Raw genomic sequence first — 26,339 nt, 5'->3', positions numbered from 1 at the left:
AATCCAAGAGAAGGCCCTGGCCTGGACCACATCCTTCCTCTCCGGCAGAACCCAGAGTGTCCGCCTCCCACTCTTCCGCTCCAAGACCACGAGATCATCTGCGGCGTTCCACAGGGATCATCCCTCAGCCCAACGCTGTTCAATATCTACATAACACCACTCGCCCACGTCGCACGACAACACAACCTCAACATCATATCCTATGCCGACGACACCCAGCTGATCATATCCCTCACCGAAGACCCCCACATCGCCAAAGCCAACCTCCACAGAGGAATGAAGGCCGTCGCCGAATGGATGAAGGACAGCAGGCTGAAGCTGAATTCAGACAAAACGGAGGTCCTCATCCTCGGCCTTACCCCCTCTGCCTGGGATGACTCCTGGTTGCCAACATCGCTAGGAACAGCCCCAGAACCCACCGACCAAGCTTGCAACCTGGGGGTCATCCTCGACTCCGCCCTCTCCATGACTGAGCAGGTCAACGCCATCTCCGCTTCCTGCTTCAACACCCTTCGAATAATTCGCAGGATCTTCAAATGGATCCCCTCCGACACGAGAAAAAACGTCACCCAGGCCCTCGTCACCAGCAGGCTAGACTACGGGAACGCCCTTTATGCAGGAACAACAACGCATCCAGAACGCCTCGGCGCGACTGATCCTAGACGTCCCCCGACGCAGCCACATCACACCCCACCTGAGAGGCCTGCATTGGCTCCCCTTCAACAACAGGATCCCCTTCAAACTCCACATCCACGCACACAAAGCCCTACACAACGTCGGACCAGCATACCTCAACGACCGACTCAGCTTCTACACCCCCACCCGCAGCCTCAGCTCTGCCAACCTCGCCCTCGCCACAGTTCCACGCTTCTGGAAAACCACCGCCGGCGGCAAATTCTTCTCCTACCTCTCCGCCAAGACCTGGAACACTCTCCCTACCAGCCTACGACAGACCCAGGACCTGCTGGCCTTCAGAAGACTTCCCAAGACCTGGCTTTTCGATCAGTAGTAGTCGTCCCCCCAGCGCCTTGAGACCCTCGCGGGTATGTAGCACACTTTACAAATGTAATGATTGATTGATTGATATTGGAGAAAGGATTGCAGAACAGATTGGGTTTTGTGCTGACACCCAATTTTATAAATCAAACTTCTGAGCAACACTTTGGGCCCCAGCATATACAAATAAAGAGCTGCTCCCAGCTTTCACTCACTGAAGATGTGAAATATCTCATTCCTCAGCAGATGATTATAAAACTAAAACCACTGAGCTATAAACATCTGTACTTGCAGATCTCAGGATGGAAATTGATTTTGCAAAATCATCCTAGTTCCAAAAGCTCCCTCAACATGTCTCTTTCTCCTCTGTCTCGCTGACTTCACCTCCATTCTTCATGCCATAAAACAAATCTCTGCCTCATTTAAGCCGCCCATTCTGCAAACTAACTAGTCTCTTGTGCTAACCTTCAGAGTTCTATCCTGCTGAACTTCACTGTTCAGCCACCTCTTTTGTATTCCACCCCACTGTGCGTCATTTCTGTTAAAAAGCTCACGTTGACCTCCACTTTCCTTCTCATACTAAAGCCTAGAATCCCTACTTTCCTGCCCATTCAGGGCTCTAGAGCTCCTCTTCTCAAATGGAGACACACATTATCTCCGCTCTTACTACCTCCATAGCCTGCATTTCTTTGAGAGCTGATACCGGTGCGTAATTTGAGTCAGTGTTTTCTGGTGCTCTGCACCAGCCTTAAATTGCTAACACCAGCACTTATGACAGTCTGCCACATGGTGTTGCTGCTTCCTTTATTTAGAGTTGAGCAGAACAACAATTGTTTATTAATTCAATATACGTTAAAAATAACAAATACCTGCCACCCAAGCCATTCTTATAGCTTTGGGGCCTGGAATAGTCTGAATTGTCACACCGGGAGGAGTGTTATGGTTAGTAGTTGTGTTGGTACTGTCATTGGCAGCACTGTCAGGGGTAATGGTTGGTGCAAGCTGCAGTGGCCTCCTGACGAGGGCCTTGGAACTTATTTTGTTTTACAAATTAAGCACTGACTTACACATACAGGGGCTGCATTTACAAGTCACCGATGCAGGAAAGAAAGATCTGGGATCTCCTCCTCACAAAGATGTGTTGACACAGGAGCCACTATCTTTGTAAGGGCCTATGCGGCTGATGTGAATCTGAAAGGAAGCCCTGCCAATGACACAAATTACCATTGGGCCTTCGGACTGGTACATGGGCATGTGCATCCAGGAGAATCGATGATGGAAATAATTCCTCCAGCACTATCCGTGGTGCAATTCTTCAGAGAGTCTCCATTTTTAATGATTCTGAATGAGAACCTGTTGGGCTTGTTAGTTTCAGAACCAACCTAAACTGTACATTTGTTTGAGGAATATAGACAACATGCAGTCCAATCATTGTCTCACCTCCCCTGGTGGACCTTTTTCTCAAGGCCCTAGAGAGGCCAGGAGCCACTCACTAAGCACTGAAACATACAAAGAATTTTAAAAACATAGGAAATACTTCAAAATGTTAAATTAAAAAGAAATCAAACAAGAAATACAAAATAAAGAGGAAGTTTACACAAAATAATAAAATATATTTATAGGGAATATGGTAGAGAAAAAATCTCAACTTTCCGAAAACATTAAAGTGATTGGAGCTGGCAATCAATTACAAAGAAGCAATTCTCCTATCAGGAAATTGCTGATGTAAAGCCCTATGAAGAAGTGAATCCATTTATAAGTCTGGTGAAATAAAGATGCTGAATCTCCTTCCGTTAACGTACACAGGACACCCCACCAACTTAAATTACAACAAAAGTCAAAGGAGCGGCAGCAAAGTGACCTAAGATTGTGGTTTGCCTATGACGTGTCTGTGCCCCTTCTACTAGTAGGGACTGGAATTGAAGGAAGCTTTTATGAGCAAAATGCCTCATTTAGAAGCCCTCATCCCACTGAATTCTCCACTTTTGTGGAGTAGGACTTTGAGCAGAATTGACCAACTTTAACAAGAGTTTGAAGCAAAACATCCCAAGGCATTGCAGAATTTACAAGCATGAGAGAAATCCCATCCCCAGCACGAATGGACAAACAGGATTGAGATAAGGTGCTAGATTTTTTGGTTATATTTGAATGGTGTGTATGATTTTGGTAAATTTTTTGATGTATTTGATGAAGAAGAGAGCCCTTCCAATGTCCTGGATTACCCTAACATCTGACTGTGATAGTTGTGGGTGCCCCACTCACCGCATTGTAGCCTGAGAGCTGTGAGCTGGCATTGATGATGAGGGAGATGATCATCGGTATCCTGTAGCTTGGCACTCGGAAGAGCTGACACATAGTGACTTTGGGTAGGTCCTTGAGACGGCAAGCTTCCTCTTGCATCTCCTTCATCTCGTTAATGACATCCTGGGTGCCCCTCAGCTTTTGTAGCACTGCAAAAGGAACAAACATGGGTTTGTGACTGGGAGGATGATAGTCTATGATAATGGCACACCTGTAGAGAGGCCAAAGATGGAACGATCGCCCAGAGTGAGAGGATGCTCGGTCCCTACAGGAGATCTCTCCACACAAGGGCCAAGCATGAAAGGTGACGTGGCATGCCTCCTCCCCCAGGGTGGACACGTACCCAGACAGCAGTGCTCTCACCTCTCTCAGCATTGACCTCCTTCTTGCAGTTGATGAGCAAGTAGCGGGGGCTCTCTGGACAGAAGGGGAGAATAAAAAACTGGAGGACAGCCGGTATCATGGACAATGTCAACATGACCGGCCACCATTGTTGAGTGCCCAGGACGTTCTCCAGACTCATGATCTGCAACAAATATAAACCGCCTTTAAAAACACTGAATTCGGGAAACATCCCAAATCCTCACTAACCAATTAAGAATGGTGAGTCTCTGTGGGCCCGATTCACAGAACTAACTTAAGACAAAATCCTAAACTTACTACTTTTGGTATTCACAGAAGGCACTTAGTAGTAGTAAAGTTAGGATTTAGTCTTAAGTTTGACTTAAGACAGACGTAAGACAAACTTAAGACAGACTTAAGCCAGACTTAAGTTAAGATTTTGTCTTAAGTTTGTCTTAAGTTTGTCTTAATCTGTCTTAAGTCTGTCTTAAGTCAAAACCTAACTTTACTACTACTAAATGCCTTCTGTGAATACCAAAAGTAGTAAGTTTAGGATTTTGTCTTAAGTTAGTTCTGTATGTATGTATGTATGTATTGGTAATCTTTTATAGCGCGTGTCTGTCACCCAGCGGGTTCTGTGAATTGGCCCCAATGATTCTATGGATAATATTAAATTCACGCTTATTCTTCATGACATTTATGATAAGCTTTAATGGAGCCTCACTCATTCTCCCATCACTGACACATGCTCATAGAGGCTGGTACGGCTGGGGTACAAACCTTGCTCACCCTGAGGGTGGTCAGAGGCTAGTAAGGCTGGGTAGAAAACCACTCTCACCTCCCCCTGAAGGTGGTCAGAGGCTGGTAAAGCTGGGGTAGAAAACCTCGCTCACCCTAAGGGTGGTCAGAGGCTGGTAAGGGGTAGAAAACCTCACTCACCCTGAGAGTGGTCAGAGGCTGGTAAGGCTGGGGTAGAAAACCTCGCTCACCCTGAGGGTGGTAAACAGGCTGGTAAGTGGTAGAAAACCTAACTCACCTTGAGAGTGGTCGGAGTCTGGTAAGGTTGGGGTAGAAAACCTCGCTCACCCTGAGGGTGGTAAACAGGCTGGTAAGGCTGGGGTAGAAAACCTCACTCACCCTGAGAGTGGTCAGAGGCTGGTAAGGCTGGGGTAGAAAACCTCGCTCACCCTGAGGGTGGTAATCAGGCTGGTAAGGCTGGGGTAGAAAACCTCACTCACCCTGAGAGTGGTCAGAGGCTGGTAAGGCTGGGGTAGAAAACCTCGCTCACCCTGAGGGTGGTAAACAGGCTGGTAAGGCTAGGGTAGAAAACCTCACTCACCCTGAGAGTGGTCAGAGGCTGGTAAGGCTGGGGAGAAGGAATTTACCTGGGTGTTACAAGATGTCTGCTTCCATGGGCTATTTTGGATTTCAAATTATGGGGCTGGTCCTCCAGCAGTAGCTGTAACCATGAGCAGTGATTGGTGTTTGTTATGTATAAATTGGTGTCCTGTTACCCACGCCATGTCGAAAAGTGTTAGATCTTTCCCTTTATGAGTACCAGGCCCGGTCAAATTTTCCGAGGACAACATTGGAGCTGCTCCAAAGCAACTGCATAAAGATTCTTCATGATCCCAAAAGGGGAGTCCTCAAATATTATTGAAAAGGACGTTTTACTATATTCTGTTTCCCAAACTCAACATGCACCTTTTCCTACACTATTATGTAATTAAAGTCCTCAAGACTTGATTTCAGGTCAGGCAGTTCTCACAGAATTTAGATACATATTACCGTACTCATTACAGCAGTCGATTTTCCTTGAACCTATAAACAACAAAAACACCAACAGAATCACACACCAGAGCTGATTAACCGCACCATATCCCGGTCTCTTGTTGGAATACTCAAAATCAGGATGAGAAGATACCCAATGAATGAATCCATACAGTCCAACTCATTCCATCTATACTGGCCACATGCACGCAAATGATATTGTGGTACATTCCTTTTTACCTACATTCTAGTTGGTTCTTTTTCTCTCAGAACAATGTTGAATTATAGGATTCTGTCAAGAGTCAGCTGGACCGAGGAATGTGGTTGAGGGGCATTAATAAGTCTGCTCTCACCTTCACTTGTGTGTCTGTGTCTCTTTATGGTACAATAAATCTACACTCAACATCACCGGTGTGTCATTCATACCCATGTTGGTGGTATCACATGCATCAAGTTTAACTCATTAACTCCATTGCTGGCCACATACACATCACTCAATTCTCACTAACTCCTCATGCAGTCCAACCGGTCGACAAGACTCTCATATAGTTGTATGATTTGCTTATTATGATATAAAAAACTAAGAAAAACTTCACAGTTCAATCAATCAGTAGATTTGTAGGGCTCTGTTTGTCACCCGTGAGGGTATACAGGCGCTGTTCACCCAATACAGAGCGCCCGCGCTGGCAAGAAGACAGCAAACTTACCTGCCCAACTAAGATCCCAACGGTGTAGGATAGCTGGTTTATGGTGGAGAAGGCCCCACGCAGGTGTGTGGGGGCAACTTCCTGGATGTACAACGGTACGAGCGTCATGGTGAGGCCACAGAAAAAACCCATCACTAAGCGTCCAATGATCAGCAGCTCAGGGCACGAGGCTAGCTTTGATACGCCCATAAATCCCACGGCCAACAAGGAGAGAGAGTTGGCGATAAGGATGGCACTCCGTCTGTAGGAAACAAGACCAACTCAAGCTTTTTTTAATATACAGAAAATGTATACATTCTAGTAGGCATCCATTTAGCAAAAAGCTGTGTTTGGTGTCAACAGCAGTATTTGTGTCTATGCATTTTGTCTGTATGCATCTGTCAAGCCCACAGTAAATCATGCTAAACATTAATATTACATACTGTAAACAGAATCTAAGCCCCAAGGAGATTTGAAAGCAGCAGAAGTCATCACGTGGTATATTGCGACGTCGAGCAAGATGAAGGACAGTGTACACACAATCTAATGTTAGCGTAAGCTCAGTTCGTATTGCTCTTTAGTAACAGACTATCGACTCTCACAGACACATCCTACAAAAAAAATTTAGGGACAAAAACAACCTCCAAATGCAAATAGCTCAATAGACAAAGTACTCAGAATGATTCTCACACACTTAATTTTCCATAGATTGGTCAGTGTGGAGTCAAGGTGATGTGGGACTAGGCATTGTCACCATCGGGGTTTCCTCAAAAGAATTAGGATAAGTTTGTGGGTCACATTGTTTGGGCCTATTGGTAGCGCAGTCACAGTTCATATCAATAAAGTGGACTTTTTCCCACACAGTCCAAGAATCGAATTGTCCACATTTATACACCCCCAAAAACAAAAATATATAATGGTCTTTGAAATAATGTATGCATCTATAATGTCCTCCCTAATAGCGAAAACTAAATTTATATATACAGTATGGACAATAATACCCCACTTCAACTTCACCAATCCAAAAAGGTGAATAATAGAAATATATATATATATATATATATATATATATATATATATATATATATATATATATATATATATATATATATATATATATATATATATATATATATATATATATATATATATATATATATATATATATACAGAAAATCAAAATTCCGACTTTGTCTTGTTTAAGGGTACTTGACAGATGTATAGGGCTTCATCGTGAGTGGCAGGTACAATTGTGAAGTTTTTATAGCAATCTATACTACTATTATAAAGGAAGAACTTTGCACCTTGAGGCGGGTAAACTCGGGAACCACAGCGCCAATCCACACACCCGATACATCATTGTAATCGTCAGGGTGTGCAGATGGACATAGGCTATATAAAGTATAAAAATATGTGTTATCTAAAAAATTAACATAAAAAAAGTAGTCCCTTGAAAGTAGCGCCCGCAGCAACCTGCGTGCTGACGTCAGGAGCGCGGGGAGGAGCGGCGTCCAGGAACGTGAGTGACCTGCAGTTGGGTTTCCAGAAGCGGCAGGCCCGGCTCGCTGGTTAACCACTCGTTCGTGCCCCTGCCAGCATGTCCACATTTCCACCAGCTACTGCCTAAAAGCCACCTCATGCTTTCATTAACCTGGTAGTCTGCCTGAACTGCGAGCGCGTCCATCTCCTCGCCGCGCGCTCCATCCCCGAGTGCCGCCTCCCCTTCCCCACACATTGCTCTCAGCCCTGATCCCTTCTGGGATGCTCGCAGCTAATGATCCCTGATATTACTTCCCTCTAGAGAGAGACCGGGAGAGAGGAAGAGAGGGGAGACGAGCAAGATCGACAGGGCTACTCTCAGCGTCCGACTCAATCTCTCTGGATTTGCTACATTAGCAGGCAAGCTGGCGTCAGGTATCAGAGCGGCCGAGCTTTGATTGGAGAAATCTCTGCATTAGCATTATTAAAGGAGAATTTGTGCGCGAATGTGATGACACACGGTCCGGAGCCCGGGTCTAAATTCAGAAGTGAAATAAAGTAAAAGCTAAAAGAAAGGTCTCCCGTTCCTCGCTCTCTGCCCACATCTGCCTTTTAAGGCGCAAGTTTCCCACCCCCTCCAAAGGTGGCAGAAAGATAATCCCTCTGTGGCTCTGCTGGGATGTACAGGGAGGGTCAAGGACATGCCAGCTGGATACCGCTGTGAATTGTTTTTTACCCGTAAAAGGGATGCGTCACTGGAAGCATGCAATTGTTTTCTCTCACACAAATGACAACATTAATCTCCAATAATAAACCAAGAAAAATACCAATATTGCCACGTTATTTGAAAACTGGATCTCGGGTGATCTCTCGAATGACTGAATGAAGCAGTAATTCTCAATGAACCATATTTCAGAATGAATCAGTTTTTATTCTGAACTTAGATGCATGTATCAATTCAGTATGCAATTTTTGTTTTTTGATTCATGGAACATTTCTTTAGTTCCACAATGAGCACAGATATTGAAACAATTAACAATAAGTACAAAACATAATTAGACCACAAAATCACAACTCACACTCATCATTCATACCACACAAAACAGTCAAGATATAATACACTTATTTACAATCTATACAATATCACAGTTGAAATACAAACACAGCATTGGAAATGAGTAAGTACACAACGTTATTAGTTTTTGAAATAATCAAAGGTTCCTAATGCCGGATGGAAGAGGTCTACGCGTTTCGATAACCTCTGGTTATGGGGAAATCTCATCAGGACCGTGTGCCTGTGAATGGAGAACGAGAATCGATCAGAGGGGGGGACAAAACCAGCTACCTCACAACGCTACATTGGGAGAAAAGAGAACTAATCCTACCTCTCAGTGGTAGACTTTGCTTTTGTAGGTCTCACTGTTGGATAAAAAATGAGGTGGATTTAAAAACCTCTAAAGAGAGAATGCCAGGGAGGCAATTAGTCAATCTCAACATGAACATTCACTCGTGTCTACTTACATCGTGTGGCGCCTACTGTGGCCGTTTGTTGAACTGGAAAGGTCAGGTTGGTGCGGGAAGCTGGGGGATAAGGAAATGGCTTATGAGCTTAATTTGAGGTGGGGCGAGCCACTCTGTTTCTATATGGTGTTGATTTTTAAGGAACAAGGGAACTTACTTTTGTTTGTTGAGCGCAGGGATTTCAATTGTGTCTCAGTTTCCGTGGAGTGAGTCAGTAGCGTGCTCCTGTTTTCCTGTGAGTGAAATGGAGCAGGTATCACATATCTGAATTGCGTGAAAAGATCGCCGAATTTGCGGTGGTTTACTTGCTTGTGTTAACGTTTTACCTGTGAGCGTCGTGTCCGCTGTCTTCATGGGGGGGTCTGCACTCGTCGATCTCTGTTCAATAAGTCCAGTGACCGGCACCATCCAGTCGGTAACTTCGCTCTCGTGTTCAGTTGGTTTTAAAATCACTTCCTGGTTGCCCGTGGGATTTTGGGAATTGTAGTTCTTTCGCCCGTTGTCATGGAGACGGGCCGCTTTTGATGTCAGGAGTGTGTGGGGCCGTAGGTCACGGTCTCTCAGGGGAACAGCAGTCTGAATCTCGGTCTTTGCATTATCATTAGCCTATTAGAGGCGATAGAGTTCGGAAAGTTCATTAAGTCCGTTTATGGCAGAGTTGAATTTAACAATTAACATTGCTTCCGTGCGTGACAGTTTCTCTTCCATGTCTCCACCTCTGGGATCTTTCTCAATTTTTGCAATTACTGTCCATGTTAGATCGTCAACGGTATGTTTGTGATTGATCCAATGATTAACCAATGGGGCCGTTAGCACATTCTTTTTGATGCGTGATTTGTGCTGGGTTATGCGACATCTCACCTCTTGGCTTGTTTTGCCTATGTAAATTTTGTCACAAGGGCATTTGATTCCATACACGACGAACTTAGATTTACAATTTGTAAATTTGTCATGTTTCCACGATATCTGTTTATGCTGGAATAGATTCCCTTCTTCAGTACTGGCGCAGCAGATACAGGAGCCACATCTATGGTGTCCTTGGATCGGTGGTAATCCAAGCATGGTGCTGATTGTTGGTATGTTCGGTTTGACTGCTGCTCGAACTAGGTGATTGGCTACGCTTTGGTCCTTTTTGAAGGCAAATAATGGTTTATCTTTAAGTGTCTCATCGATGTTTTCCACTAAATGCCAATTTTGCAAGATTGTTTTTTTGAAATCATTGGAATTTGGGCAGAATGTGGAGACACAGACCATCCTATTTTGGGGTGGTTTGACCTTACTCGTTAAAAGTGTATCTCGGGGAATCCACCATACTCTTTTCATCGTTCTTCTGAGGAGTTTTAAAGGGTAGCCTCTTTGGGAAAGTTTTTCTGTCAAGTTTGCAGCATGTAGCATATATGCGTCCTTGTAATAGCAATTTCGCTTGATCCGCAAATATTGTGAGAAAGGGAGATTCTCTTTTAGATTCCGTGGGTGGCTGCTGTTAAAGTGCAGTGCCTTGTTTCTGTCCGTCAGTTTTTTGTACAAAGTTGTTACCAGACCATCATCAGTCGGATACACTTCAACATCGAGGAATGCCATTTTAATTCTGGAATAGTTAATGGTGAATTTGATTTCCTCCGTTCTCGCATTTAACCATTGGTGAAATTCCTTTAGTTCGTCTTCCGTCCCCTTTTTGCACCGGAGTTAGCCATACTTTTTATGGCATTGTTTGAAGAAAAGTTTGTGTACCAGTCGAACCCATTCATAGAAAATATCACAAGTTGGAGTCGATATATCGACGATGTTTTTATGACATGGAAGGGGACGGAAGACGAACTAAAGGAATTTCACCAAAGGTTAAATGCGAGAACGGAGGAAATCAAATTCACCATTAACTATTCCAGAATTAAAATGGCATTCCTCGATGTTGAAGTGTATCCGACTGATGATGGTCTGGTAACAACTTTTTACAAAAAACTGACGGACAGAAACAAGGCACTGCACTTTAACAGCAGCCACCCACGGAATCTAAAAGAGAATCTCCCTTTCTCACAATATTTGCGGATCAAGCGAAATTGCTATTACAAGGACGCATATATGCTACATGCTGCAAACTTGACAGAAAAACTTTCCCAAAGAGGCTACCCTTTAAAACTCCTCAGAAGAACGATGAAAAGAGTATGGTGGATTCCCCGAGATACACTTTTAACGAGTAAGGTCAAACCACCCCAAAATAGGATGGTCTGTGTCTCCACATTCTGCCCAAATTCCAATGATTTCAAAAAAACAATCTTGCAAAATTGGCATTTAGTGGAAAACATCGATGAGACACTTAAAGATAAACCATTATTTGCCTTCAAAAAGGACCAAAGCGTAGCCAATCACCTAGTTCGAGCAGCAGTCAAACCGAACATACCAACAATCAGCACCATGCTTGGATTACCACCGATCCAAGGACACCATAGATGTGGCTCCTGTATCTGCTGCGCCAGTACTGAAGAAGGGAATCTATTCCAGCATAAACAGATATCGTGGAAACATGACAAATTTACAAATTGTAAATCTAAGTTCGTCGTGTATGGAATCAAATGCCCTTGTGACAAAATTTACATAGGCAAAACAAGCCAAGAGGTGAGATGTCGCATAACCCAGCACAAATCACGCATCAAAAAGAATGTGCTAACGGCCCCATTGGTTAATCATTGGATCAATCACAAACATACCGTTGACGATCTAACATGGACAGTAATTGCAAAAATTGAGAAAGATCCCAGAGGTGGAGACATGGAAGAGAAACTGTCACGCACGGAAGCAATGTTAATTGTTAAATTCAACTCTGCCATAAACGGACTTAATGAACTTTCCGAACTCTATCGCCTCTAATAGGCTAATGATAATGCAAAGACCGAGATTCAGACTGCTGTTCCCCTGAGAGACCGTGACCTACGGCCCCACACACTCCTGACATCAAAAGCGGCCCGTCTCCATGACAACGGGCGAAAGAACTACAATTCCCAAAATCCCCCGGGCAACCAGGAAGTGATTTTAAAACCAACTGAACACGAGAGCGAAGTTACCGACTGGATGGTGCCGGTCACTGGACTTATTGAACAGAGATCGACGAGTGCAGACCCCCCCATGAAGACAGCGGACACGACGCTCACAGGTAAAACGTTAACACAAGCAAGTAAACCACCGCAAATTCGGCGATCTTTTCACGCAATTCAGATATGTGATACCTGCTCCATTTCACTCACAGGAAAACAGGAGCACGCTACTGACTCACTCCACGGAAACTGAGACACAATTGAAATCCCTGCGCTCAACAAACAAAAGTAAGTTCCCTTGTTCCTTAAAAATCAACACCATATAGAAACAGAGTGGCTCGCCCCACCTCAAATTAAGCTCATAAGCCATTTCCTTATCCCCCAGCTTCCCGCACCAACCTGACCTTTCCAGTTCAACAAACGGCCACAGTAGGCGCCACACGATGTAAGTAGACACGAGTGAATGTTCATGTTGAGATTGACTAATTGCCTCCCTGGCATTCTCTCTTTAGAGGTTTTTAAATCCACCTCATTTTTTATCCAACAGTGAGACCTACAAAAGCAAAGTCTACCACTGAGAGGTAGGATTAGTTCTCTTTTCTCCCAATGTAGCGTTGTGAGGTAGCTGGTTTTGTCCCCCCCTCTGATCGATTCTCGTTCTCCATTCACAGGCACACGGTCCTGATGAGATTTCCCCATAACCAGGGGTTATCGAAACGCGTAGACCTCTTCCATCCGGCATTAGGAACCTTTGATTATTTCAAAAACTAATAACGTTGTGTACTTACTCATTTCCAATGCTGTGTTTGTATTTCAACTGTGATATTGTATAGATTGTAAATAAGTGTATTATATCTTGACTGTTTTGTGTGGTATGAATGATGAGTGTGAGTTGTGATTTTGTGGTCTAATTATGTTTTGTACTTATTGTTAATTGTTTCAATATCTGTGCTCATTGTGGAACTAAAGAAATGTTCCATGAATCAAAAAACAAAAATTGCATACTGAATTGATACATGCATCTAAGTTCAGAATAAAAACTGACTCATTCTGAAATATGGTTCATTGAGAATTACTGCTTCATTCAGTCATTCGAGAGATCACCCGAGATCCAGTTTTCAAATAACGTGGCAATATTGGTATTTTTCTTGGTTTATTATTGTTCTGGTGAGGCTTGTCCTTATTGCCAGTAAGCCCAGACCCTGTGTATGGTGTTAACATTAATCTCCAGGCACCCACAGTAGTGTGCGCACATTTATCAGAAGCATGCTACAGTGCAGGTAGTTGCAATCTGCAAAGCAGTGTGGAGATTCAAGGTGGTCTCGCTCTCTGGGAATCTTGGTCACTGAGCAGTCCCCTTCTTACACCCCTTTGCCTTTCATGAATTATAAGAAGGCCCACTGGAGTTATGTGACTGTGGGGCTGCAGGGCTTTTCTCAAGGTGGCCTCGCTCTCTGGGAATCTTGGTCACTGAGCAGTCACCTTCTTACACCCCTTTGCCTTTCATGAACTATAGGAAGGCCCACTGGAGTTATGCGACTATGGGGTTGCAGGGCTTTTCGCATAATTGTACATTTGCCGCATTTGCCACATAATCCATCCATCATCTGCCTCATAATCTGCAGAGTTTAACAAACAAAGTTTCTAGCTCAGTTGAAAAGTTAGAAAAAACACAGCGACATGTTGCCGCGCGGTGGAAAGACCTTCGCAAAGATTGACTGGTCACCTTTCTATAACTTATTGCTATATTTGGGTGTTAAACTGGTAGCAATGAGGTACAACTAATGCACAGACAGTGCTATCAAGTTTAAAAATGTCAAAATCTATCTATACTACTATTATAAAAGAAGAACTTTGCACCTTTGAGGCGGGTAAACTCGGGAACCACAGCGCCAATCCACACACCCGATACATCATTGTAATCGTCAGGGTGTGCACATGGACATAGGCTATATAAAGTATAAAAATATGCTTTATTTAAAAAATTAACATTAAAAAAAAAAGTAGTCCCTTCGAAGTAGCGCCTGCTGCGACCTGCGTGCTGACATCAGGAGCGCGGGGAAGAGCGGCGTCCAGGAACGCGAGGAGGAGCGGCGGACATGGTGCGGGGGAGGAGCGGTGACGAACAGCGGAATGGTGGTGAGGACCGGCGGACAGGCGGGAGGAGCGGTAAGCGGTGAGGAGCGGCGGAGAGGTGAAATGAGGAGCGCGGGGGAGGAGCAGCAGCTGAGGTAAGGCTCCGGGCAGACGGGGGTCGGGGCAGGCGGGGGTCGGGGCAGGCGGGGGACGGGACAGGCGGGGGCCCGGGCTGCTTGACAATGTCGGGGCGGGCGGGGGCTGGGCTGCTGCACAATGTCGGGGCGGGCGGGGGTCGGGGAAGCCCGATTGCTCCCGGACAAGGTCGGGACTGGCTGCTAGTCAGTAAATATTGCATCTCGCAGATACATTTCAGCAGACCAAACCTTACTAAATTGAATGTGGAAAATATGTTAGTAAAATACCAGGACATGTAGACTTAGGTGCAGTCAATAACAAAATCCATGTTATGCCCCATTGGTGATAATTATGGCACATGATAAAATCCAAACATCTCGGTGTCAGACCCTGGGGCATTCGCAATGAGGCCCTAAGTAACAGACACATACAGGATACATATAGTCCACATAAAAGCCAATATGGTTCTAGATTACCATTATTGATGCCTATACAAAGGCATGTCCGCTGCGATCCCTACTAATGTGACCCGGCAAAGCAGAAAGCCCTCATCAAAACATTAGAATTGGATAGAGGATTGATCATTAGTCTTAGGTGCAGATGTGAAATTGAGTAAACTTAAAAAGAAAGGGGCCGATTCACAGAAGAAATTTAAGACAAAATCCTAAATTTACTACTTTTGGTATTCACAGAAGTTAGGATTTTGTCTTAAGTTTGTCTTAAGACAGACTTAAGACAGACTTAAGACAAAATCCTAACTTAAGTCTGTCTTAAGTCTGTCTTAAGTTTGTCTTAAGACAAAATCCTAACTTCTGTGAATACCAAAAGTAGTAAGTTTAGGATTTTCTCTTAAGTTAGTTCTGTGAATCAGGCCCAAAGTATTTGAATAAACTGCATTCACCCTAGTATATGGTGGTAGGAATGGTGTTAACACACAACAGAATGAAACACATCCTATGATAGGTTAAAATGGCTCTATCCAAGCAGGAAGTAAGCCCAGAGTGGCTGTCTTACTTGGTGGTATGGTGGCCATGCTTCTGTTGGTGTTTTACAGCAGTGAAATCAAAGCAGCATCCAAGCACTCAAAGCTGGAAGAAAACTCTCCTCTGAAGAAAGGCACAAACCATGAAAAACCTTCAAAAACAACTGAATTGTGAGTAAACTGAACTACATCCCACAGGGGGACTGGTGCAGCACGTGAGAGTGATGCCCACAACCCACACACTCTCAGATGTTGGAAAGGGCTGGTTCTGAGCAAGAGGGAAATCCGGAGTCGGCTGCCAGAGCTGATGCCTAGCCCACTCTTTCTTGTAACTTCACCACAGTCATATGTAAGCACACTTTCAAAATTAAAGGAATGTTGTGAAGAAAAGCAAGACCCAGGAAACAAAGCTGGAAGCTGTAGTGCATCAGTTGTTTGGTATTTCGTGCTAGTGACAGGTAAGCAGCATGGAAGGGATTCTCTCTCTCAAGAAATGCACAGGAAATGAAACAAAAAGGAAGTCTTCCATTGGTTATCTGAGCACAAGGCACGCCCACCCATTTCCTTTGTTATTTCACCTCAGAGGTATGCAAGCAGCATGTAAGCTTTCCAAATGAAAAATACTATTCTCTTTTAAAGAAATTCAAAAGCCATGAATCTAAGATGGAAGTCCTACATAATTGTTATGAGGAAATGGCAAACACCAAGCTTTGTAATAAGCGACAAGCAGACTGTAAAGGCCCTCCAATGTAAGGCATACTCTCCCCTAAAAATAGCAAAAACATGAAATTTGTCTGGAGTATTTAACAGAAAAAACACTGGCAATGAAAAAGAGCTGTACTGCATCTACCACAATGCACTGAGACATGACTGATCCAACAAGTGAAAGTGTGAACCATACCCTACAGAACATTTATATGTAAACATATATCTGAAATGTAATAAAGTTCAGATCATATTTGTTTTTTTTATAATTAAGCTTCTGTATTAGCACCTCAAATAGGGCAAGACAGGAACATTGGGTATCTTCCCAAAATATTCTGAAGGAAGAGGAGAAAGACACTTGGTGGCGAATGAATGCTGGACCCCTCGCTTTTGAAGAGATTTCAGTCATGCGGTGCAGCCATGGGGTGTGTTAGCCGCCGCATTTCAAAATGTAAACCAATACCATACCTTGATTTTGCATGCCCCCAATGGCATACGCTGATAGGTGATTGATGTTACTGACCCACAGACTTCAAAGCCCAGAGACAGCATCCAACTTTGCTGAATTTCGAAAAGATACATTTTGATGGATTTGCCTCCAAGACATTCACTGTGAGCCGAAGCCAGGGGCCTCATTTATGAAAAGTGACGCATCACTGCGAGAAAACAGCGATGCGTCACTTTTCATTGCGACCTCCTTGCGACCCCAATGATGCGTCATATTTACAATATGACGCATCATTGCGCAAGGAATCACAGATACGTCAATATTTCTGACGTATCTGTAAGCGCAAAAGTGACGCATTGCTGGAGTGTGTCACAAAAGTGACACAACTCCAGCAATGCGTCCTTTCACATGGGGAAAGCCCCACGTGAAAGGGCTTGCGTCAGACTTACGCCTGCTGTGAGGCAGGCGCAAGATTTTGATGCAACAGCGTCCTAAAAGTGACGCAGTGAAATCTCATAGATTTCACTGCGTCACTATTACAAGGCTTTTTGCGGGGGAACGCCCCCTCTGCATACATTATACCTGACGCAGGTATAATGTGGCGCAGGGGTTTACAATATGACGCATCTGCTCAGATGCGTCACTTTGTAAATAGTGCTCAACTGGAGGCATGTTCTACGCCGCCGATGCGTCACAAAAAGTGACGCACCGGCGGCGTAAAAGTGACGCACGGCCTCATAAATGAGGCCCCGGGTCCTTAGAATTATGCGATTCTGTAGTCACAGCGTTTTCTGTATAACTATGGACTACCTGCACTTGCCACACAATCCATCATGTTCTGCATACTTTACAAATGTTAACAAAAATAATTTTTTTAAGTTCAAACGGATCAAAAGTTACTGAAAATGCTAACCCGCGAGTTGCTGTGCAGTGGCACACGCTTTACCATGCACAAGCAGGTCACCGTTCAGTTGCTGACGGATGTTTTTAGATGTTAAACAGATAATAATCAGTGCTTAAAATGGAAAAATGGAAGTGCAGGTACTCTCTACCAGAGTGCCTGCTTGTTTATGAGAAGTGTCGGTACTCTCCAATTAATAGTATTCAATATCTCTTGAGAAATGCCGGCACTATCCTCCTCAACATAAGAAAGTGTTGGTACTCAGTACCGGAATAGTCAGTGTTTAATTTGTAATACAATAATTACTAGGTTCCAAAGGTTTTGCTAGAAACATTGGGGGTGCCGAATACCACGGCGGCATAGTTTTAATTCCACCTCATGCCTCTTCCATCCACCACCAGATACCCCGCCACTTTATTTCACTCTTAGAGGGCATTTTCCATCCCTGCTTTTTCAGTTTGTCACAGTTTTTTCGTCTTTCTCTTCCTCTCCCCCCCCCTTCAACGTTTTCTCTCTCTTGTGTTGAGTAAAACTCTGAAGAGGAAAATTAAGTGCCAGTCCCCAAAAATGAGTGCCCTCTGCAGCTACTGGCTCAAATAAAGCACTGAGAATGCATTTTCATCTGTATTTATCCATATTTATTTTATTGCCATTTCATTGGTATTTATCCACATTTATTTTATTTTATGTTTAGAGTACATTGAGATGTAAGATGGTACATATATTTAACTGATCAACATGCTCCTACTTTGGTGCCTGTCGCGTTTGACAAATTAAGCAGGTAAATAAAACAAAACAAAACTACGACAGGTAAATATTGGCATTATACACAAATAAATGTTAACGTATGCCTGTATGTAAGGGACTCTCATTCTGGTTTTAAATCCCCTGGGTGTCCAACTGCATAGCAGCTGATCTGGAATTTATGGAATTAGAATTAGGAATCAGAGGAGTTGGCCAAACGGCTAGGGCGGTCAACCTCGAATCTGGGGAACTGAGTTCGAGTCTCGGCAATGGCGCTGAACATCCTGTGATTCTGGGCAAATCACTTAATCTCCCTGTGCCTGAAAAAAATGAATGTGCCCTCATGTAATGCAAGTGGTGCTATGTAAAGCGCTCTGATACCCGATTCGGGTCAAGTCGAGCTATATAAAACTCTATAAAAAAAATAATTTGAAGGCCAACCAGGATAATAGTAACAATGAGCACAATTTTCTGCATTTTTCCACTTTAAAAAAAAAAAATACAGACAGGAAATAGATTGTTTTCTGTCTGTATTTATCTGTAAAAATCAGTAAAAATGTAAAACTAGAAGCCTTTTTCAAAATATGCCACTTCACACTGCATATCTGGGTCAACCCTGATGTATACTGTTGACCTCCCTGCCACATAACCTAGTGGCCCTGAGCCAAAGCCCATTCTCACTGGCCCCCCTGCACTCACCTTCCATAGTTGTTGGCCAGCAGTCCAACACAGAGGGCGGAGGCGGTGGCCCCCAGGGCCAGGATGCTGACGGTGAGGGACCAGAGCATGGTGAGGGTCTCCACGGACATTGGCTGTTCATGGCGAAGATTCCAAGTGTCGTTGAAGAACTCTTCGATGATCTGTGCAGGAGGCGGAAGAAGCATTTAGAGTTACTGATGGACAGGGGTGCAGACCTGCTCTCTGCAGGAGCCCTTCTAGGGTGGTCAAACACAAACATATGGTGTTTTTTTAAATGATTTTTTTAAATTCAATCCTAAAATGTTGGCATGCTGACACAACAGATTTCAAAAAAATGATTTCATTATATATTTAAACCACACATTCATACCAGATGATTTAAATGCCTGATCCATAAATTAATTTCTGAATTGGATGTAATCTTGGAGGCAATCTGAGATGCTATGACGTCATAAAAGTTCTGCAGTTTTAGGAAAGTGTCTGTTTCTGGAATGCTCAACGTTTATAAAGGTAGGACATCGGCCTAATGAGGACACACACCTCCTCCATTTGTTTCAGTGATCCCGACCTAATTCCAAAATGTATAAGTCGGATTCCCCTTGTAACAGATTAAATGGTCTTGCTCTTCTGTGTAAGGTTTGGGCAGGGGGTTCTTAGCTGGTCACCTTGGATAATGCAGACTTGAGCCGTTCTTGAAACTACCCTCATAGAGGACTTGCAAACAGTGGTCTGTGCTCACTCCTGGCCTCTGTGTATTGTTTTCACAGTGTTGCACACTGCTGTTTAAGGCCTCAGTTTGAGTATCCCAGAATCCTCATTCGGGCACAACCTGGAGTTTGTGCCTGAACGAGATTTGCAGTAAAACATGGGAGCTGTTGGAAGCCACATTTTGCCCGTGACAGTCAAGCGGAATATATGCAAAGTAAAATGCAAGGAACAGAAAAAACACCTGGGAAAATCGGTGCACAAACACTGGTAATTGTGAGTTTACTAACTCATAATAGAGTGCTAATACTGCCACTGGTATTTTCCGCTCCCTGCGGTGTTGGTAATTCCTGGTGCAGTTTTACTACATCGGTTTTCACGCAGACCTGGTAATGAAGACGACAGACATAATGATATGTTAATTGTATGCATAAACGAATGAAAGGGCGGGCAAGCACTACCTACACTGGTGCATCATATGCAAAAGGCAAGTGGCCTCTGTGATATATCACAGTGGAAGATGAAGAAAGACTTTCATGCTATAGACGTGTGTGTGTGTCACGCCTAAGATATGGAATCACATACTCGCTGCCACAATTACAGAAGAAAACATAAAATAGAGAGAAGCTGTTATAGCTGATAATGTGAATACACCGTGGGCTACATAGCTTTAGAGAACTTGGGGCCAGATGTATCAAAGGGTTTTGCCCATTCTGTGTCTATGGGGAAATGTGTTGATACATATGGCCCTAAGCCACACACAGATATGCACCATCACTGAGATGGATGGTTGCAGCTACCATCGTAGAGTGGGTGCGCATTCCTTGTTGAAAAACCGCCCTCGAGTAGTTTTTGTTGGATTATTTTGAATACTTACTCTCAAACTTCTTAGGTTTGCCGTTACACCGCCATAAGGACTTGAGGCGCGTGGAACATCTCAAGGGAAATCCCGCCAGGAAACGTTGAAAGTTAATTCGCTTGTTCCAATTGTATGCTGTTCTTTCGTCCCCCTCCCCTCCTCTGTGTGCCCTGATGAAGGTGTGGCCCTAGACCTGGCATCGCACCGAAACGCGCGTTGGCGTTTTGAGTTTGTCCTGTTATTTTGTCATCTAGTCTCCTATCTTATGCTTGGAGACTGCCCAGGACGCAATACACGTACAACATCTGGCTACTGAAGTATGCTGTGTATGGGATGATTGAAGAATGGATGAGTATGTTAGAATTTATTGAATTTTTGAATGCTTAAAGAATGTGTGTGTTTGTGGAGAGGTTTCATTGAATATACGTAGGGGTGTGTGGGATGTTTCTGAAATATTTCTGTGTATATTATCATTGTTTATGTCTTGTAAATCTTGTCTTGTTGTTTTGAAAAAATTATATATTTATACTGCAGAAAAGAAATAAAATATAAATATTTTCCTATAATGTTTTCACTCTGACTAAAGTTGTTCTGTTTCTGGTTTCAGTGAGCTTATTCCTGCTAAGTGTAAATATAGGACTCAACTAGAGCTTCAATATAAATCAGAGGGGGCAGACTGTTTTGTTCCTTGAATTAGCTGTTGTTTTCCCTGCTTGTCTGCCCTATATTCGTGTCCCCAGGGGGCCCCTTTTCTACTTATTGGCCATCACTGAGATAAACCTGATTACCCAGCTCAGCAGTTTCTTCATCCTCAGAATGTTGAAAGGCTTTTACTGCCCTTTCATGATGAAAGCTTGAAACTAATAGGTGACACAGATGCGGCTGCTCTGGGGCAGTAGTGGTGGGGGGGAGGGGGATTGAAAAAAAGAAAATATCCTTAACCGGCCGACACTCTTCCCCTGTCCTCTTCTGTCAACCGAAAACACACAGCCTCCCAGACTCCCCTAGCCAATCACGACGCTGCTATCACCAGCATGACAGCAGTGTCGTGACTGGTCTGAGCGGCCTGGTTCGGTACTCAGTCACGGAGTGGGAGCCTGTGTATGTTCTTCACCCAAGCTGGCCAATACAGCCGAGCGGAGAACATGCTAAGTGAGCATGACTGTGCGGCTGGTCCAAGACGGCTGGCCAAACCGCCATGCGCACGTAAGTGCACCAAATACTCCTTCCCCTGTAGGCTGTGATGACAGTCAAGCTCGGCCCTGTTCTAGGTGTTATTATTATTTTATGCTGAAAAGCAGTGGGGCAACGCTCCTCCGCCTTACTGGATGAGCCATCACCGAGGGGACACCCAGATCTCTGGAGCAGCTTCAAGAGTCAAAACCTAAAAAGCAGGATCTGGTATTTATGGGCCTGATTCACAGAATTAACTTAAGACAAAATCCTAAACTTACTACTTTTGGTATTCACAGAAGTTAGGATTTTGTCTTAAGTTTGTCTTAAGTCTGTCTTAAGTTTGTCTTAAGACAAACTTAAGACAAAATCCTAACTTCTGTGAATACCAAAAGTAGTAAGTTTAGGATTTTGTCTTAAGTTAGTTCTGTGAATCGGCCCCTACGAATCCAGACACAAAAGCCAATATTTGCTACAAGGATTGATTTGTTTTCCCTGAGGTCCTTGGCCCCATTGAAATGACTTCACAGGTTGTTTGGCTTTTTCCCATGTCGCACATACACCGAGGTGCATCTCTGCTCCAAGTAAGGCAGAGAACCCCTGCTGTGCCGAGCCGGTCTCTCCATTCCAGCCCAAGGGGATCACCCTAGGGTATTAAAAAGACTCTCACCCACAGGGATTCCAAGTGGCATGATTCATCATAGAGTCATCATCCAGATACCTAGTAGACCTGGGTGGGCTCAACCTTGGTAGCAAAGGGAGGTCTTTGGATATTGGGTGGAATATTCCATTTAAAATAGTTTAGGGTGTCCTGAGGGTTAGTTTTACTTTCAAAGGGCACCCTGACGGAGTTTAAAAAAGGTAGAAATTAGTATCCCCTTTATCCCTGAGTCAACATGTTTCAGTCATCACACCAATGACTAGAACTGTAAATAATTTACCTCAACACGCAGCAGGGGAGGTTATTTAGAGGAAAGCAGAGGGGGCTATTTTGGACTCAGGACCCAATTGCCTCTTCTGTCAAAAAACCCTGCGAGGCCTGCAGGCCCCCAGTGGAGCTCCTTTTCCATGACACCAGGAGCTCTGTCACATCTAGGATGAGGTTGCCAATGTTGTTTCCTAAAGCCCAAACCCTTTAACATGGAAGTCTTGGCCAGGAAAAATTGGTAATGTCCCTTACACATTGGGAGGAATCTCCCAGTGCTGTAGAAATAGTACTGTTGACACGTGCATTTTCTAAAGCTACTTCATGGTCTGGCTGAAGCTGGCCATAGTTTCTGCCCCTTTTGGGTCTTACTACAGAGATATTTAACTGGCAGGACAATAAAGAACATGGATAAAAAAGCAACATACTCCCTTGTGGGATGTGACTATGAGGCCTTTCCTTAGGGTCCTGATTTCTATCCTTTGTGGATACAGTTGTTTATTACTGGTGTCACTAGGCCACAATACTGGTGCAATCTTACTAGATAACCAAGTTACTCTCTTTTGATCTTGACTCTCAGTGGAATGGGAAATTAAGCAATCTGGGCACTGCCGCCCCCTGACCATGAGAGGTGGGTCATCAGGCTGGTCTGGCTCCCCCACAGAGTATTACATATCAGTGTGTCCCCCCAACCTCCCTTTGGGTCTGGGAGCTACCACCCCCATCCACAAGCTTGACCACTGCTACCAGGCCCAAAGGTGGTTGGTGAAGGAGGAGTTTATGATGGGCAGATTGGGTCACTGATCTAACAGCTGTCCTTTGACCTAACATATGGAGAAGATCTGGAGTGACCGTCACCACTGAGACACCTTTGTTTGAAAATCAGAAGTTCCTTCATTGTAAGGCCAAACAAATAAGCATATCTAGCGACAGAGCAGGCTATTCGTGTTCATATCTGAAAGTAAAGCGAAAGAGTGCACAACAGATGGCATATTCTTTCTCTTCGGTAACTTGCCTTTCAATTGTGATCTAGACCTCATTGCACTCCAGTGGGTTTGCTCTCCTACATCATGGTTAGCTCATGCTTCTCCAACTGTGGTTGCGTTGCCCGGCATGCTGGGAGAATGTGAGACGCCGTCCTAGTGGCGTCGATAGTGCACTGCCCAGACCACGGCAGAGTCTGGTGAGGAGTGTAACGATGTCCTTCAGGAATGAAGATATACGTTTAGGTAAATACAGCTGGGCACAAGAGCTCTGCATCTGATAATATGTGCTAGAAGATGATCTGCAACAAGGTAAGGGAGCTTCAGCTCAGGAAAGACAGAAGCATCATCCCCAATGAAGAGCTGGTGATTGGAAGCAAGAAGCACTTCAAGAAGAACTAATGCAGGGATGTCACTCTATCCGTGTCAGAAGGATGGCATAATTTTAGAAACTGGAGCATACTGGAACATACAGCCTCAGTGTGCTCCCTATTCCTCTAATCCAAGGTTCTCCAAAGTCGGTCCTGGAGGGCCGGATTCATGCCAGACTTTTAGGATAACTACATTTATCTAAATTGGGATATGCTAAACATTTGGCATGAGTCCAGCCCGCCAGGGCCGACTTTGGAGAACCCTGCTCCAGTAGCGGCTGTTGTTGTCAAAGAGTTGCGAGGCGGGGGGAAGGGGTCGGGGGAAAATGTTAATAAATAACTTGCCTGCAGTGGCCGCGTAGTGCTCTTCTGCTACTCTCCTCCACAGGCACAGGCTCCCGGACTCCACTGCGGCCAATCCTGACGCTGCTCTCATGCTGCTGGAAGCAGCATAAGGATTGGCTAGAGCGATCTGAATTTGCGCTCCCAGTAAGACGGGGAGCCTGTATCTGCTGTCTCCAACCGGGCAATGCAGCTCTGGTTGGAGTCAGCTTCAGTGCGCATGACGGTTTGGCCGGTGGACCCATCATACGCACTGATCACAGTGCACTTACCACTCCTCCTGCAGCCTGTCATCCCTATGGCTCCGCCCCCAAAGACTTGGCAGGAAAGGAAAAATAAAAGGATAATAAAACGTATTTCTTATCGTTTTATTTTTGATTTCTTCACGTTTTGAGGTAGCTGGCAAAGGGGCGACGATGAAAGTCATCAAACCATAGCATAATTCCTCTGCATTCTAGTGCTAGAAGGCGGCAGTCAGCTGCACTGGCAGACAACCCCATTCAAACTGTGGGCCCACATAACCCACCCATGCGTATGCACGTCTTGGTCAACAACAACCACACCCTCCACGCCATGGTGGGATACTCAAGACCACCCTCAGGGTCGAGCTTCCACTGACACCTCCGATGTTACTTAACTAATGTTAACCAGAGGTCAAAGTGAAGCAAAATATAGTGGAAGTGTAACTAGTGTGGTGCAGATGTGTGTGGCACCAGGGATAAACTGTTAAATTGGTTATTAAAAGGTTTAGAGGCAAATAATAGTGAGATTGAAGTAGTGGAACTCAGTTCCCATTAGTACCCAATTACTTCGACCTCTGTTCTGCTTACAAGAGTTCAGTTCATAAGAGCTTCAGGAGAGAAATGTGTTTCAATAACATGCTGTAGCAAGTTATGCCTCTTTTAGTATAAAACCCTTTTAAACACCAGTAATGTTTGCAGGCGCACACTGAAATTGTGCGATATCAAGCTGCCACACCCAACTCACTTTTGGCATCCCTCAAGGCTCTGTACATGGATATCTCCTTTTCCTCTATGCATCAACTTCCTCGAGAACATTATCTCCTTTTTTGGGTTCTCATGCCATTTTTATGAAGATGGGAGATAATTGTTTTCTAATTCCCTATCTTTCCTCCTTCAGTCTTGCCGATCTGCCTCACTGAGACTAACCGAACTGTAGAAGCCTGACTACCCAAAATGCTGTCCATCAACTGTTATTTTTGCATTTGTCACCCCGAGCGGGATGGGTATGCTCAGACGTGAGTCCCGTGCTCTCCATGCTACTAGAGTCAAGCTGTCCTGGCTGAAGACGGCTGATAGCCAGAAACCGGTCCTTGGATGCTTGTTTCCAGTCCAGGGGAGACCTGGCCTGGCAGTTCGGCCTGGACTGTTCCCATGAGGCACAGGGTCAAGGCTGATTTGCATATGGCCATGTCTGAACTGGGGTGGTAGGGAGTGCAAAAAAACGATGGATTTAGGCCCAGATCTCTGTACTGGGGTGAATGTATGACATTGTTCTGCATTCTGTCCATCAATTGTTGTTTTTGCATTACTCAAAATGCTAGACATGTACAGCAGCCTCTGTTTCCTACACTCGAAGTAACATCTCAGGTGTATGTGCAGCATCGCTTCCTGCACCATATGGAGAATCTCTCACAACCTCACACTCTCCCTACCAAGCGAGCACTTCGAAAGGGCGCCAGGAATCCCGTTTAAATCAGAACACTTCACAGCCTCTTCGTGGATATAGACTGCAATAGAAATACTACAATACAGCACAATCCAAGCAATGGACATCAGGAACATTCTACTATCTTTTGTGTGTGCCAGTGCTTGTTTGTTATGGCTTATTCTTTTTTCCACATGGAGGCTTCAAAGTAGGGTTCTCCAAACTTTTCTGTAATAAGAGCTACTTACGGTCAGTGAAAACCCACTGAGCTACTAATATTATCGGTGTTCCAATAGTGACCACATCAGACTAGAGAACATTGGTGACCACGCCATGAACGATTGTCAGCAGTGATCGCCTCAGTGCATCGGGCAGGGTTGCCAGCAATAATACAGAACTGGCTTTGACACTGTGGAATGCCTCTATGTGAGTAATACATAATAGCCAGAGCTGCAATTCCCCTGGCACCAATGTAATTAATTATATCAGTAAGTCC

General features: G+C 44.4%; 1 protein-coding gene across 1 annotated transcript in view; it reads right to left on the bottom strand.

Annotated features, from left to right (window-relative positions):
• LOC147706472 (solute carrier family 2, facilitated glucose transporter member 1-like) overlaps positions 1-26,339 on the bottom strand; it is a 110,133-nt gene that overhangs the window by 38,918 nt on the left and 44,876 nt on the right. The window contains exons 4-7 of the mRNA XM_086929086.1: positions 18,818-18,978; positions 6,117-6,357; positions 3,661-3,823; positions 3,259-3,446 (exon numbers count right to left, since the gene is read on the bottom strand). Of these exons, the coding sequence (XP_086785212.1) occupies positions 3,259-3,446; positions 3,661-3,823; positions 6,117-6,357; positions 18,818-18,978 (753 nt within the window). The remainder of the gene's footprint in view (positions 1-3,258; positions 3,447-3,660; positions 3,824-6,116; positions 6,358-18,817; positions 18,979-26,339) is intronic.

Source organism: Lissotriton vulgaris, chromosome 7 (assembly GCF_964263255.1).
Source record: "Lissotriton vulgaris chromosome 7, aLisVul1.2, whole genome shotgun sequence".
Taxonomy (NCBI): domain Eukaryota; kingdom Metazoa; phylum Chordata; class Amphibia; order Caudata; family Salamandridae; genus Lissotriton; species Lissotriton vulgaris.
The sequence above is the reverse complement of the archived record's forward strand: the minus strand, read 5'-3'. Positions and strand labels throughout refer to the sequence as shown.